General features: G+C 31.6%; 1 protein-coding gene across 1 annotated transcript; it reads right to left on the bottom strand.

The window, feature by feature from the left end:
- Positions 1 to 12,911: 12,911 nt before the first annotated feature.
- Positions 12,912 to 13,502, bottom strand: LOC124358875. The gene has a single exon (XM_046811108.1). The coding sequence runs from the start codon at positions 13,500 to 13,502 to the stop codon at positions 12,912 to 12,914; it is 591 nt and encodes a 196-aa protein (XP_046667064.1).
- Positions 13,503 to 17,523: the final 4,021 nt, after the last annotated feature.

Raw genomic sequence — 17,523 nt, 5'->3', positions numbered from 1 at the left:
AAATGTCATATTTTTACTGGCTAAAATTTTTGTCAAACACACCAAAAGAAATCTCATTCAAACATACAATTTTGCAAACGTACCTACATCCATTCATTCACCAATTATTCCCACTTCCAGCGACGAATTTAGTCAGTCTTTTTAGTTAGTGGTCTTCCAATCATAAGCAAAAAACTCGTCAACATTATAAAATGTTTGTGACATCAAAAAGCGTTTCAAACGAGTTTTTAACACTTTGAGTGTTGAAGTGTTTTTAATTGAATCTGGTAACTTATTGACGAATTGAACACTTGCCTGTGAAGGCAAGCGTTCATAAACCACCGTTCTGTGTCTACCAGTTCGGTAGTTATCTCTGCCTCTAGTCTCAAACACATGTATGTCTCGGCCTTTCGTCATGGCACATTTAGACATAAAAAACAGAACTGTTTCCAAGATGTAGAGACTGGGCAGCGTCAACAATTGCAAATTTTTGAAGGCTTCCTTGCACAACTCTCTAAATTTCAACTTAGCGATAATGCTGATCGCTTGTTTTTGCAGCTTGAACACTCTCAGGAATTGATTGTTTGCACAAGCTCCCAAAAAAACCAGCCCGTAAGTGAGGTGGGGGTAAATCAAGCCATAATACGCCATCATCAGAACTTGAGTCGGGCAGTATTTGGCTAGAGACCTCAAACCGTAAATGCCTGAGGCCAATTTGGTGCAAACGTGGTCGATGTGATCGTTCCAAGTCAACCCTCGATCTAGGTATATTCCCAGGAATTTCGAACAATATACTTCTTCCAGCAACTTAACAATATACTTCTGTCAGCCAACATAACAGCTGGCTCGTCATGACTATCTACTGGTCGTAAAGCAAAATTTATAAAGTTTGATTTTGCATAATTTGTTTTAAGATTGAGGCTGTTAAAATTTTGGACACAGTTGTTGATTTCAACAAAACTCTGCTGTTCCAGAGTCAATTTTGATTTGTTAGTGAAACAGAGAGTCGTGTCATCAGCATACTGCACTAGTCTTCCGTACATAAGTGATGAACCTACATCATTGACATAGATCAGGAAGAGAATTGGACTGAGAATTGTGGCCTGTGGGACACCATAACTCAGGTGAATTGGTTCAGATAATTTATTTTAAATCTGGACACTTTGAGTTCTGTGGCTTAGAAATGATCTGAGCCACTGGAGAGGCACGCCTCGGATGCCATGAGATTCAAGTTTGTCAAGCATTGTAACATGGTCAACACAGTCGAATGCTTTCGATAATCCAGGAACACACTCAATGATTGTGAAATTGGATTATATTATAAAACCAGCAGAACACAACTAAATAGCTATCACGCAGACAGACAGATACAGGGTTTACTAACCTTTGTGGCCAAAATCAGTAGTTTTTTATGGATCAAGACCAGCCTAAGTATGTCGCTATCAAGATTCACCACCCAACCAAACAAAACTGCTTTATAAAATTTAAATATTTTTTAAGTGTAATACAGGTTTTGACCGCAAGATCAGTAATCAACGATGTGTGTAAGTAAAAAATCACCGAATTCAATTTAAAAACAGGAGTACTACCAAATGTTACGTATGTTATGACCGATATAACCAAGAAATAAGTAGGAGGCTGTTATGTTATGTTATAATAACCTATCGATACAAATTCATCCTAGAATCAACAATTCTATATTTAGTTTAAAGTTCGTTTCGGCGATGTAGTGTGCGTGAATTTAACAATAAGTTGGGACGTTTACCATCGTTAAGTTAAAAAACTGAATCGCTACGTTTAAAGATTAGCACATTTATTCCTTCTTCGGGAAAATAAACTATCTGATACATAGAATTAAATCTGATTAAATGTGAAAAAAAATTTTAAGAGGCACGCAAATGTCAGAAATCGCAATAAAAGTGATGGAGTGGTGTATCAACTCCATGTACTTAAAACTTAGAAAATATTTAAATAATAAAATTAATTTAAGAATTGAGATGAGGAACACAAATTAGAATACACATGCATAAACTAATTATCGACAACAAAACAAGTAGCTAATAACAAAATAATAATTCTTACGACAAAGATAACGGCAAATCAGAGAACAGAGACCATTCATTTCTAAGTAGGCAACTCAGAGAATGACAAAATAATATTTTTAACCTGCATTGATTTCTTTCAATTTTAATTTTATCAGTGATTTTAGGTTCATTTATAGAATATTTACGACTTTATTGTTATGAAAAATTACTACTTTTAACTAACAGATAACTGTTCCTGGTGGATTAATTTATCTTCCCTCTTTCTTAAGTTTTGCATTTTCCCTGCTATAACTAAGTTTTGTAATTGCGTGGTAAAACCTTTAACCAATATTGGAAGTCCTTATCTAGTTTCTATTTGATATTAAATGTTATGTCCATAAAGCAAAACGTTTAGTTCTCATGAAGTACGCTTAATACTTGTAGCCCTTTGAGGGTGATCATTTGATTACCAAAAAGAATATGTTGTACAATTTGGCATATCCAATGGCAGTAATGCTTATCTCTATATCAACTATGCCTATTTGCTTCATAAGGCTATAAAATGCAAGGCCTCTACAAAGGCGATGCTGTGAACTTTCTTTAATAGCATGTTTTATCAATCACGCCGCCAGTGTTGTGGCCATTATGAGACAAGATCTACTTCGATCATTACCTATGGAGTCAGGTGTTAAGAAAAGTAATTATAGATATTATATAACAAAAGAAATGGATAAATTACATGATTAAATGAAAATATCAGCGTCTCTACCTCAGGTAATTGACAACCATAACACATTTCAGTTATAACGAAGCACTGGCTAAATTTATTATTTAGTGAAATATTAATACCGAATCTAATCTCAATAATAAAACGTCTTTTGATCTGAACTTATCATACTGCATCAATCCTTCCAAACATTGCTCAACGTTTTGTGTGAATAAAACCTTCGTTTAAATTTATGAATTACTGACATTAGTATACAAGTGTAATAGTTAATCAAAACCACGTAGTTGTTCATGTTAAAAATTGGAACAGTTATAGTTACAAACAAACATATTTAAGTGTTCCATAGAGGAAGGTTACTAGATAACTGATGCCTATTCTAGATAATAATACCTTTATTATATAGGGTAAAAAATAGTATTCAACTATTCATGTTTCAGATAATCATTAAGCTTATTTTTTTATTTCAACGAACTACTCAACAAAGCTATGTAAAATTCATCTGACAACTGTGTACATGTAAAAGTAACAAAATCCTTTTTGAATATGATCGAAAAGAGTAAACAATACATTGTCAAAAAGGGCTGAAGCAATAAATCCCATGGAGACCGAACAAAAAAGCTTCGGTTAGTTTAACGAAACAATAAAAAATTGTTTGAGCACAGCAGAGTCTGAGTTTATGGATTTCGATGTTGATTATCATCATGTTATTGTTGCTATGAATTCATTAATCATTAAAGAACACCGTCATTAAATTTTGGTCTGCCTGTCTATCTGTCATTCCGCACGATATCTCAAAATGAACTGGCTCGTAGACTTGACATTATGCATATTATTTTATTTCTATACGAGAAACACTGAGTTAGATCTTGTAGTATATCGCTCCGTGGGTTTTGGTTGAGCGATATAGAATATCTTTGTATTGGTCATAAGGATAACCGTTATAGCAACGAGAAAATAGCAGTATAAATAACATTTTTAACAAACTTAATACATTTAGAAGAGGTTTGAATATGCGTATATTATCACGTTATATATTACCACAGTATCCTAATATTGATATGAATTTAAATGTAATGAACGGTTTTGAATTTATGATGTGTTGAGATATCTGGAGAAAGATATCATTTGTAGACTTAATTTAAGAAACTTCATTTATATGGTGGTGTATGTGCAGCCATGGAATTTGATCACTCAGTATACAAACAAATCTTCTTTCGCCTAACCCTTTTGACGATGTTTATTTTTGCTTTTGTAAAATTTCTTCTTCGAATGATTGCTTTTAGTTCTATATGTGAATAATGAAGTAAGCAGTAGATTTGACATATAGTAAAGTACTTCTTAACATATCTCAATACAAGTTAAAAGTTATATTACACTAAGTAACAAATCGGTTTGTTTTACAGTTTATTGCTTTAGAAATATATTTAAAACGGTTATTATTTTGAAACAGTATATGTAGGATTTCTGAGAAGAAACGGCAGATGAGCATGGCTCTAATAGCCGTCTGGAATATTTTTTTTTGTTCTTGGCAGTGTAAAATCACATAGTTTGTTTAACTAAACATGTACCTTTTAATATTAATTTATAATGAAAATTTACAAAGATAAAAGTACATGACATATTTCAAAATATATAAATATGAATTTATACTTTACGTTTTATTCAAATAAATGATATTGCAAGATATCATTTGCGATATGCTACACATACCATTAGGTAGGTAGCACCTTAGAGCTACTTTAAATAGTTTTGGATTTTCAACCGCTTTCATTATGTCATTCACACAATTTGAAGCTTAATTTCCATTTAACACGAGAGTTGTTTACTGAACTGGAGTCTGTATTTTGTATTTCTATAGCTATCTAAGGCTCTTGTTTTGTACATATAGATAGATTTTACTGCCCTGTACAGTACATATTTGTACTGAAGGAAAGTGAGAGTTTGCATTGTAATGGATCTCGTTAGAACATGAAGGCTTCTAAGAGGATTTTCAACATTGACGGTGTTGTGTATTTAATAATAATACTGATTCGTTTCAGAATAAGTAATATTTGAAATGAGTAAGTTAAAAGTTCTTCACAATATTACTACTTCCGGTTATTGGACTTTAATTGCGGTGCTCTAATACCATTTTAATTGTTCTTCTGATGATATACACACTACTGGTCTAAAAGACTACTTCACACAAAAATGTACATTCGGCCATTGTAATATACTAATTCCGATCTAAGGTATGCTTATGTTTGGGTTCAGAGAATGAGGTACAAATGTGACAAATTTAACAGTAGTAGAACAATTGAAGCTCAAAACACAGTTCATCTAGGTTTAAACCCATTAAAATCGCAATGGATGTTTGATCAAAAAAGAAATTATTATTATTTATTCGGGTCAAGAAAAACGTGTGTTTAAAATTAAATTTTTATAGGACATTGATAAGACCAGTTCTTCTTTATGGAGCAGAGACATGGATTATAGATAAACAGGCAGAAAAGAAATTGGTTACATTCGAGTATAAAAGTTTGAGGAAAATTTTCTGACCTATTAGAGATGGAGATGGATGGAGAATCAGGCATAACCAAGAAATCAGAGAGATGTATCAATCTCCAGACGTTGTAGGAGAAGCAAAGAGCAGGAGACTTCGGTGGGCAGGCCATGTGATGAGGAGGGAGGATGATAAATTGATTAAAGAGGTTTGGAAACACAATCCAGTTGGAAGAAGACCTCGAGCTAGACCCAAAAATCGCTGGAAGGACCAGGTGGAGAAGGACTTGCGGAAATTGAGAGCGGGTCAGGAGGATTGTGAAGACAGGGAGAGATGGAGGCAGCTGGTTGGCGAGGCCAAATACCACCTAGGGTATCCATGGCCTAATTAATTAACTAGGGTATCCATGGGAGTAAGAGTGAGTAAGGACATTGATAGTGTCAGCAAACTCTATCGGAAGTTTGGTCTTAATACAAATGTTTTGGTTTTTCTATTTAAAACTTGAGGCATACGTTTGAGGCATAAACGTTTTGACTGTTAGGGGTATTAGAATGTTGGGGAATTAGTGAACAATGAAATTATGAGTGAAGGATCTAACGTTTGCACATATAGATATAATAAAACACATGCTAATTAATTCATGACTAAAATCCTATAGAAATTTTAACCTTTTGGCACTCTTAGATTATTTATAATAGCTATGATTTTATTGTATTCGTATTATTTTACCAAGGCATCATGTGATTTGCACTAACCCGGTGTCACTTAAAATTAATTCTCTTTCGATGTTCTTGAATTTCAGTGTAGTCATATTTGTCTAACGATCAGCGTGATAACTAATATAGAAAATAGCTTTTTTTACCAATAAATAGCATAATATCCGTTGAGAAGGATTGTTCTATCATGTAAATATGTTATTTTAACCTTAATAACTGCCAGTTCACACCGAAATCTTCGCAAATACATTTCTGTTCAATTCTATCCCTATGGAATTTTTCTAAATACTTTTGTTTGCGAAGTTTGGTCCTATTATTATTCAAGGGCAATACTAAAGAAACAAATGTTATTATAAGAAAGCATTTCCTAAAAGTTAGCAGCCAGTGTTACGGAGTCTATATTGACCATAACTGGTCGATTGTTGGTTAATATTCAGCTTTTCGTGAAAGTTCAACCCATCTAACTCATCTAGTAAGACGGTCACTAATAGGCAAGTACGGTTTAATATCTGTTAACTGAAGACGTATATCCATAAATCTTACAAAGTTAACGGTATAAACAATGTTTCAAAACGTAGTGAATTGGACTACTTATGTATCGGTTATGTCACTTGCCATTTAAACCTATAAACTAAGATGTTATTTATGGTATAATAGAGTTACTTACTGCGATTTATACACTCTTACAAGTACTCTTTGAACTCGAATTAATCTATAATGATACTTGATTGGTTTTATTATACAGTAATATTAATTCAACTCTGTTACGGGTACTTTAATTAAAAGTGGATGTATGGAAAATAAAATTTAAATTTTGCTTGGCTTAAACAATCTATCTACTTACTGTCACTACTTTTAAATTCATTACTTGCATTTTATAAACTTCTAAACTTATAAACCGATAATCTCTTCGTAATGGATGTGTGTAATATTGTTTATATAATAAGAGAATACAGACAAAATTGTTAAAAAAAGTTGTGACTATATTAAAGGGAAATTCCCGTGGGGGACTCCTGTTCCGTGGCCAGTGCCGTAAAAATGTCAACGTGATCCCCCGGGTGGCCGCTATTCCTGATAAATGATTACTTTCTTCCCAAATGCACTACTTTTAACAAAAGTCGTCACGCCGAGTTACATTTAGAGGCTTGTTATCAAAACTGAAATAAATATTAAAACTTGGTTGAATTTACCTTTAATATTTTAAAAACCCTTATGAGTGCAAACATTCTAGTATGCAATATACTCGTACCTGTAGTTAATATATAGGCAATATTATTAGACTAATAAATTCGTAGGAAAATAAGAGTCTTTGAATTATGAATGCAGTTAAATCGATTTAAAGTGAATGTTCTCAAACATATAATAAGAAATAAATGCAAAAAGTACAATATAAAAAATGTAAATTCCTAAGAATTTGTAAGCTAAGTTTTAGTGTAGCCTATATCTTAAAGGGATGAAATATTTTAATTTTTGTCCTTTAAACTACCAACCAGTCTATCCGCATAGTATGTCATGAATGAACTGCTCTCTATATTTGAAATGTTTTTTATTTTTAGATAAGAAAAATCAAGTTGATGACGCATGTAAATTCAGTGGATTTGGCTGAGCGTTAATGACAATTTTACTTCATTCTTACGGGTAACTATGATGGCAACGACGGTTAAGAAGACTTGTAAATGTACTATGTTTATTTAAATATTTATTTATTCTGTGATTTTCTCTCTGCGTCAAGGTTATTGTCAAACTTCCAGCAACATTTGAAGTCTACGTGTGAATTTGTTCTAAAATATCGTGCATTTACAGATGGAGAAACTTGAACATATACACAGAAATAAACATTTTCCTGCCACTCAGTTGATAGATTTCGCTAAAACTCAGCCAATAACTCCAATCAATAACTACACAAATTTTCTGGTATAATATGAGAGAGAGAAAAACGTTTAATGTTACAATATTACATATTCACGTGGCATTTTGTGTATTATGTCCATGATGCTTGAACAAGTTGGCAATATCGATACAATAATAGATCTACGACATAAACAAGATCGTCTGGAGATTACATAAACAAACTTGAGTGCAGCGTGTGAGCAGACAGCAGGGAAATCAGTGTAATCTCAGAAACAGTCCTGTGGGTGTGATTTGGCAGAATCTGTTGTTGGGAACAAGTATGCTAACTCATACCTATGTCATTTTCCAAGTTTAATGTTCCCTGGACGATGCAAGGAGAGCAGCTCTATGTACCATACACTTAAGATTAACATAAGGTTTTTGATGAAGTAATAACTAAACTTGGAATATTCAAATTGATGTTACAATCATTATGTAGTTAGCATAAATCAAGCTCTTAAAATTATCGACATATTCTTATATTATGTCTCTAAACGCATTTGGTTAGTTGGTGTCTCGGTCAACTCAAGATGAATTTTTACAGTTGCTGAACTGTAAATAAAAACTATCCTTTAAAACATTTCCGTACATCGTATAGCAGTATTTTTAGATTTTATATTTTAGGTTAACATTAGTAATTAAATATAAACTCTATATATCATATATTTACGTATAAAACTAAGTTATCACATTTTTCTTATAACAACATTAAACTTAATGACCTGATACAAGTACTTTATTAAATAAGAGAAGTGAGAGACAATTATTCAATACGGGTAAACACATAATTCAATTAAAGCACTGTTTATTGCTGCTCAAATATAGGTTTTATCTTCTAATTTTCACAACGTAAATTACTTATATATGATATACATTTTCTCTTACTTCAAGGTCTGTAAATTTTACATTTAGGCATATTCAGTTTTTAATATAAAACTTTATTATGAAAATGCGAATTTTATCGAGTTGGATGTATTAATTTAATGCATACTTTATATATCTATTGTGTTAGGACATTTTTTAATACATGATCGTTATAGTAATAACTAATTAAGAGTTGTAATAATGTAGAATATATATTCTGTGATTTAATTTTAAAACATTATATCAACACATAACTAAGATCACCGTTGTTTTTTCTAATTGTATATTAAAACATACCTTTCAACATATTCTGATTCGAGTGTTTTTTTATAAGTTACGGGACCGATTGTTATAGTAAACTGAGCAGAAGTTTAAGTCGGTATCGGAGTTTAAGTCAAAATACGTGGTTATCAAGATTGGTTAAACACAATATTGGTATTTTTTAAATATATTTCTTAATTCTTAAATTGGAAGTATTTTATGTATTATATAACCATGTATTAAATTGCTATTTGTTATTATTTTAATTGATACTTTAAGCATTTATTTATTCCCTTTTCATATATTATTTGAAATTGTTTTAATTTATTCTTGAAATTTGCTTTGGATCCCTTGGATCTACTGCTCTGATTAAGTTCGTGTATCACAGTGATAAGAAGGTATACACTGTTTATGTTCATATTTGCTAAAAGGTATAATATATTTATAACGTTTATTTTATCAATGGTAAGATTATAAGTTTTTCAATCTAGTCGTTTAGTTAATAACTATCATAGTTATACTGTTTTTTACGTTTAATTGGTTTTAGTTTTTTAATCTTACATAATGAAATTAAATAATGAAATAATGATTTATTCCAGCATTTTTTTACATATAAAAAAGAACAAAAACTCTTTCTACGGAATAAGAACTGGCCACGTTTACAAGTATTGCGGCCAGATTGCCAAAAAAAGAATAACAACAAAAAAGCTAGAGTCCAGATTTTCAATTGAATGACACAGAGCCGCTCACTGTGACGTCTGTTCTTTTTATCACACTACAAATACATTAAATTATACAGCCACCATTACACTGTTATATTTAATAAAGCAATACAATTAATAATTTTAAAAAAATATCAAAACTATTTTAGCAATAATAAAGTTTTAAATTGTATTGTTCTAAATTACAATAATTTAAAATAATTACAAATTACTCAAAGAAAACAACCATATTTTTACCTTAAAGCTAAAAGTTCTTAGTCCTACCGATTCTTTTATTGACAAGGGTAGCTTATTAAAAAACGTAGGGCCACTATGACGAAATGAACATTTAAACGACGATTTATATACTTTTGGAGTTCTAAATATTCTACGATTTATATTACGCGTTAAGTATAAAAGATCAGTAGTTCCAGTATTGCCACTTCTCTGGTAAAATAATCTAAGAACTTTATAGATATAAGTATGCTGAATGGGCAAAATGTTTAACTCCATAAACAAAGGAAAAGAACTGTCACAGATTTTTTTTTCTTAATATAATTCGTAAAAAGTGATTTTGAACGACACGCAATTTTTAAATTAGATAATTATATGAACCACCCCAACAAACCACCCCATATTGTAGTCTGGAGTCAACTAAGGCAAAATACAACGTTCTTAATAAATGTGTAGAGCAGAAATTTCTTAGAAAGTAAAATTTTCTTACCGAAGATTTAAGTGTTTTATGTAAAGAATTTATATGTTTTTCCCAGTTAAGTTTTTCATCTAAAACTATCCCAAGATATTTGAATTCCTTCTCTTTATTAATGGTCTCACAATTACAGCTAATCTCACAAGAACGATTGATATGATACTTTAAACTAGAAAAAAAATTGAAACCTTTAAAATCAAAATTTACATATTTTGTCTTGCTAACATTTATTTGCATTGAATTTAATTCACACCAATTTCTTAATTTATGCAGATCGTCATTTAGAATTTCAGAAAGTGTTTCAATATTTCTATGACAGTAAAAAAGTGCAATGTCATCAGCAAAAGCATTTGGTTTTCCATTGAGGTTTAACTCCAGCAAATCGTTAATAAAAACCAAAAAAAAGAGTCGCTGAGATGACAGAACCCTGAGGAACACCTAGCTTAACCGGTAACGCTGAGCTGAGACATTCACCCACACGAACACGCTGCTCACGACCTAAAAGAAAACTACGAAACCATTTAAGCGCAATCCCTCTCACACCTGCGGCCTCCAACTTGCGAAGCAAAGTCTCGTGGTTTACTAGGTCAAACGCTTTTTTAAAAACGATAAATAAAACAGTAGATTTATTTCCTTCGTTCATGCTATCGTATATCAAGTCAGTTAAACACACGAGCGCATCTTCAGTGGATCTACCTTTCCTGAAACCGTACTGATTAGTACTGAAAAAATTTATGTTATTGAGATACTTAATAAGTCTTATTTTCATTAACTTCTCAAAAATCTTTGAAAATACAGATAACAGACTAATTGGACGCAGATTATCTAATTTTAAAGATGACACTTTTTTGAAAATAGGAATCACTGTACTTACTTTTAACTTATCTGGAAATACACCAGTACAAAAACTTAAATTTACGATATGTGCTAAAATGGGAGATATTATCTCAGAGATGTGTTTAACGAGTGAAGTATTAATATTATCAAAACCAGAAGACTTTTTATTTTTTAAACTATTGATAATTTCCTTTATTTCCGTCACTGAAGTTGGTGAAACGAAAAAAGACGTCAACCTATTGTTAAGAAACAGACCCTCCTCATTAACCCTGCATTCCTGAACTGATTGTATGGTAGTAAGATATTCGTTTATTTGCTCCGCAACGATGATCGGATCAGTTATCAAAACTCCGTTATCTAACTCAACTCGGTCAACATTCTTATCTTTACACTCTCCAGTTAGATCATTAACTATCTTCCATTGTTGGGCTGAGTCACCTTGACAACTTAGGAATTTGTTAAAATAATACGTATTTTTACCATATTTATTTCTTCCTTTAAATTATTACAAAAGTTTTTATAAAATTGAGCAAAGTTTGTGTCATAAGGCCTCTTTTTAAATACTTTATACAATCTTTTTTTACGTTCAAACTTTTTTATTAACGAAATATTTATCCAAGGACTTTTTATTTTTGCTTTGTCTAACTTGTTACCATGACTAACAAACTTTTTACTACTAGACAGCACTTCACATAACTTATCATGAAAACTATTAAAACACTCATTGGCATCATTAATAATTAATAGGTCGTTGAAATTAATGTTTAATAACTTTTGCTTTACCAACTCAAAATCAAAGTACACTTTAGCAGTTTTAGCTCCTACAATTCCAGTATCTACGATCTCATTACTATTTATTTTTAATCCAAGCAAACAATGGTCAGTCAAATCAGTGTCAAAAACGGCCGACTCAAAAAGTGATAAATTACGGTGTCTTACAAATATGTGGTCCAAACATGTTTTAGTATGCGTAGGCAAGTCAATAAATTGTGTGAAACCCAAACCACTTAGCATTGTTAAATAATTCAGAGCAATTTGACTCCTGTCTAATAAGTCGAGGTTTATATCACCTATCAGTATACAATTATTTGATAAATTAGAAAACAAATTAGTAAACTCTTCAATAAAGTTCTTTTTTTCGTAACTTTGTAATCTGTATAGACAAATAAGATTAAAAAATATTTGATTGCAATTTAATTTTAAAACTAAAGAATCGGCAGTTACCATACTAAAATTTAAATTTGTTACTTTTAAGACATTGGATACAAAACAAATTACACCTCCAGACCTGTATGTATCATTACAACAATGAAAAGTATTATAACCTTTTATGGCAAATAAGTCTACCTCGTCACTATTGATCCATGTTTCACAGAGAACTATAATACTTATACTTGTTTTAATTTGGTTTATTTCTAGTAAAAAACTATTGAATTTTTTTCTTAAACTTCTGATATTTGCATAAATTATATTTATACTTTTATTTTTATTATCGGGATTAAAAAAACTATTTAAAGAATAAGAAAAGTTTGACATTGGCCTACTTATCATACAATATTGTTTTCAAGCAAAGATTATTAATACAAATTTTCAAAACTATAATAAAATAACTTAACATAACTTGTTTTAAAATGCTCACTTACTAAACCAGATTGTCAATGTCCTTGTATGATAAGATCTTCTTGACAGGGTCTCCCTCAGCTTTCCTCGCAAAGAACTTGCTATCGCGACTCCAGGCAAACGTATATCCGATCTCCCTGCACTTCTTCTTCAAACTTGCCAGAAACTTTTTTGTTTTCCAGTGACAAATGGTCGCTGATGTACACTCGCTGTGCCGGAAACCACTGATTTACCTCCCGAGCAACAAGTGACCTCTTTTTCCGGTATGCGTTGAGCCACTCAGCCTTCCTCTCCCTGTCCGTGAACTGGATGATCAGCGCAGGATCCCTGTTGAGTCCATAGGATGGCACCCGGTGCGCGATGGCGACGTCGCTTTCCTGCACCTGCACTCCTATAGCCGCACCCACGTCCTTCACCAGGTCTTTGACGCTCTCCTCTCTTGTAGATGGCAGACTGCTGACTTCAACATTGTTCCCACGGGTATACTGCTCAAGATTTCTCATCCTATCCCTCAGGTCCAGAACTTCTTTTGTGAGAGATTCGTTCTTAGTTTTTAAAAGTTCGTTTTCCTTCTTTAATTCAGCAAACTGCAAAGTAATTTGCTCCATTAACTTGTTGGAAGCATCGATTTTATCCGACACAAACTGAACAGAGGCTGATAGGTCGGTCATCTCAGACTTGAAGGAATTCATCTCAGTAAAAACGTCCTTTTTAAAAACCTTCTATTACCTGAATTAGGAAGTCCTTAGTAAGAACATCAGCAGACGAAGAGCCAGAAGTAACAATGTTCTGAAAAGAGTCACCTCTACAGTTCTTGCACTTGTAGTCCCTCGTCGACCTCGTCCTCTTTGCCTCGAGATCGTCCTTTATGCAGTCAGCATGAAACACAAAGCCACACACTCCTACACATTTCACATCATTCTTGTCACTTGAAGATTGTTTGCAGACGCCACAGATTGCCATAGCTAATAATACTTATAAAAAATCACTTTCAGCTATGAACAAACACGCACGACACGATAAGAGCTGCACGTGTGCAGTACGACCTTGAACTTGGTACGGAGTGATAGAGTAGAGCTCTTATCGGCTCGACTGACTGAGCTGGACATAATTCTAATACTACGTCGAATAGATTTGATGAAAAATACTTTCATGTATACAACTATAAAAATGAAAGCAAACAATGGATATAATAAGTATTTATCCTTATATTAGTTCGGTAAACCTGTTTTATTGAATTCCATATAATCACTGTTGTAAAAACATTATGTAGAACAAAATGTCTCCATATTTCTAATAATTTTTTAATAAATTTGTAACATTTGTTTTTTTAATTTCATTAAATTAAAAAACAAATGTTACAACAATAAATACAAATCTTATAAAATATCAATTTGTCATGCTACAAAAAATGAATTCGTAGCTATAATTTTGATAACATTTCTTTATACTGTAATCATATTTTAAAAGTCTAATTATTGCTATGTATTATTTATCCATAAGAGAGATTTTGTTTATTATTTTTCCTCTTCTTTAATTTATTGTTACTTTCATGAAATATACAATGTTGTGATTGATGAGCAGTAAATTATAATGAATTCATAGAATTTATTCTCTAAAGTAAACGTTAGACGGTGTATACTGCGTGGTATTTGGGGGGGTGGGGGGGGGGGGGGGTGGGGGGGGGGGGGGGTGGGGGGGGGGGGGGGTGGGGGGGGGGGGGGGTGGGGGGGGGGGGGGGTGGGGGGGGGGGAAATAATTTGTCGATTATCAAATATAACGGACAGTAACCGGTTGTCAAAGACTATTGGTGGAATATAAAAGACTTTCAATATCTAACTGTATCTTGTATTTACATTAGTTTTAAATGCCTTTACAATAAAACATTTAATTAATTAGCTAATACACATAAATTTACATCACATAAAGCTTAAAATCATTGTTTTACATATTTTTTCATTATTAATTAATTTGAAAAGAACAAACGAAACTAAGGTTAATCATAAAACAAGTCCGATGTATTCTATTTAGTATTCCTACGGTAAATAATGTTTTAACGGACTAAGGTATCAAATAAAACAGCAAGTGGTGTAAATACTACTATCCAAATTATCTTACCTTTAGCCTCTGAACTTATATAATAAAAAATTACAGTATTTTCCAGTCTCTAAGACACAGTCATAAAGAATTTTAACTTTAAATATGAATTAAATCTCACAACACAACATTCAAATTATTATACTTTATATTTTGTAAAAATGGAAGTTACCTGTATGCTTAAAAACATAATAACGTGAGTATTTAACTTAATGTAATGTTATTTATTATTTATAGTGTCATGACTATAATTATGTCCTCTGTTCACTAAATAATCATGAATATTCATTAAACATTAGCCGGGTATGCGGAATGTGAACATTAACCTAATGAAGGCTATAAAGCAGAATACATAAATATAAATATATTTTAGCATCATTAAATATGTGAAGCCTCTTAATTAAGACCGCTATCGGTAAAAAAAACCAATGGAGCTTCTAAAATTAAAATCATTTTAAGTTGTACTCAAAGTTAAAATGTTTTAATATGGTTTCAAATGGAAAAAAATTATATTTGAGAATCCTTCCGAGCTAATGATAGTCACTTAGTCAGTACAGTTAAATATAATATTTTATTTTCAGATGACATTTTTAACAAAATTAGTTCCTAATTACGATTCTTTGCATTTTAAATTAGGCTGAAATATGCTGCACAATACAGTAAAACTCGTTTAAAAATAAACTAATTAAAACAAATTGATGTTCTTTTAGTACATAACCTAAATCAATAAATTCTAAAGTTGCGTTTAAACAGTATTTTGCAAACAAAGTTAAAAAATGTCAAAATATTTACTATTTATTTAAACTTTTCTGGTTTGAAACAAATTACTTAAGTTGTAAATCGCATTTCGTCTTTCCACTAATATTCTCTAAAATAGTGAAATCTTTTTGATAGTTGTTGACTAAACACCAATTTGTGCCGGCTTTCGCAATTTTCGCTCATAATAAAGTTTCAGATGTTAAAACTTACTGCTTTTCTTTATAAAAACGATTTAAATTCCCCTAGCGGGGATCCTCATATTCCCTGTTCAGGTCTGCTAAAAGTGCACTGCCATTGAATATGTCTTGCCTAGCGATGGTTCTCCCCGCCCCTTTGGGTGCTTTTTAAATAAGAGAAATATAACAAGCACTTAAGTCTGCAAATGCGTTCTACATCTTAAATATACAGCCATATAAAGATATTTCAAAAACTGTTTTAACTGAAATAGCATGATTGCAGCTTTTCTTCAAACGAAGGAATTTGACAATAGAATGTTGCTAACAAACCTAATAGTTGTTAAAGTTTTTGTTTAAACTGTTATTTAAACGCATCTGAAACTAAGTGGACTTCTGTCAGACATTTATTTTATCACCAATCAATTTTTTATTAACTGAGCATTAGGTAAGACTTTCCCTTTTTTACATTTATCCTCATGGTAAACCAAGATAGAATCGTGGAAATGTCACAATTTATTAATACTGAGTAAAATCATATTGAATTTAACTTATTACTTTCACAGAGTAAAAGAATACTGTAATATAGTGAAGATTTAATATCAAAAGTCCGAAAGAAGTTTTATATTTCAGGACATTCTTGCGTTGAGCCTTCCTTTAGGATTGGAGTTTTAAATATTTGAATATTGCTATGTAACCTATCTTAATAAACAGTTTTAATTTATTGTATGTCAGGATATATTGAAAAAGTTTGGTAGGAATTATACTTTTTACGTAGATTAGGATGAGTTCTATGATGTGGTATATCTATGCATGGAATTTGGCTGAGCGTCATTGTAGCATATCATTAGTTGTAAAAACTTTTTTACAGCTATGTGTCCTTTTATCTTCCCGTAGGATTTATCTAGATTTAAATGAGTTAAATATATGATATCATTACAATGTCCTTTACTTTATATACTTAGATTGAAAACTCACAAAACATTATATTAAGGGATTCATATTATAAAATTCTAATAAATCCAAAAGATTCTTACTTTATGAATCAACAAACATTGAAATACTTAGGTCTATAGGAAATCTTTAAAAGTATTATATGACTATAAAAAAATCATTCAATGGAATCTGTTTCTTAATGTAATTGAAATTCAAAGGTTTAGAAAATAGCCATCACTATATAATTGTATATGTTGCAACTATTACATTATGGCCTCTATAAGAAATATAAAAAAGGAAAAGTTGGCATAATCGTCCATTGATAAATAAATATGTTTTCCCTCTCCTCACCACACACTCGAGGTAAAGCTAGGGAGCCGTGAGATCGTGTTACTTCTGCTTTACTTCGGTGAGGCGCTTCACACATTAAACTTCTTCTTTATCCTTAGTTACTTTGTATTACAGACCCTATTTAAGAATTGGTTACGGTAGTATTATTCCTTTACTTGTATAATGAAAAATGTTTGCGCATTTTTTTGTTTCATGACTTAATATCTAACAAGTACTAAGAGATTTCGATTAAGAACATCGCTTGTGAATATTAAAATCAAAAGTTTTCTTGCACAAAATCTAAATGCATAAAAATACGATCTCAAACAGTTAAATCTATACAAGTTAGCAGTGGTTTAAATTTACGTATACAAGCTTTGCGTGTTCTTATAATTAGTTACTTATTAAAACCCCAACA

The sequence above is a fragment of the Homalodisca vitripennis genome, chromosome 4 (genome assembly GCF_021130785.1).
Source record: "Homalodisca vitripennis isolate AUS2020 chromosome 4, UT_GWSS_2.1, whole genome shotgun sequence".
Lineage (NCBI taxonomy): Eukaryota > Metazoa > Arthropoda > Insecta > Hemiptera > Cicadellidae > Homalodisca > Homalodisca vitripennis.
The sequence above is the reverse complement of the archived record's forward strand: the minus strand, read 5'-3'. Positions and strand labels throughout refer to the sequence as shown.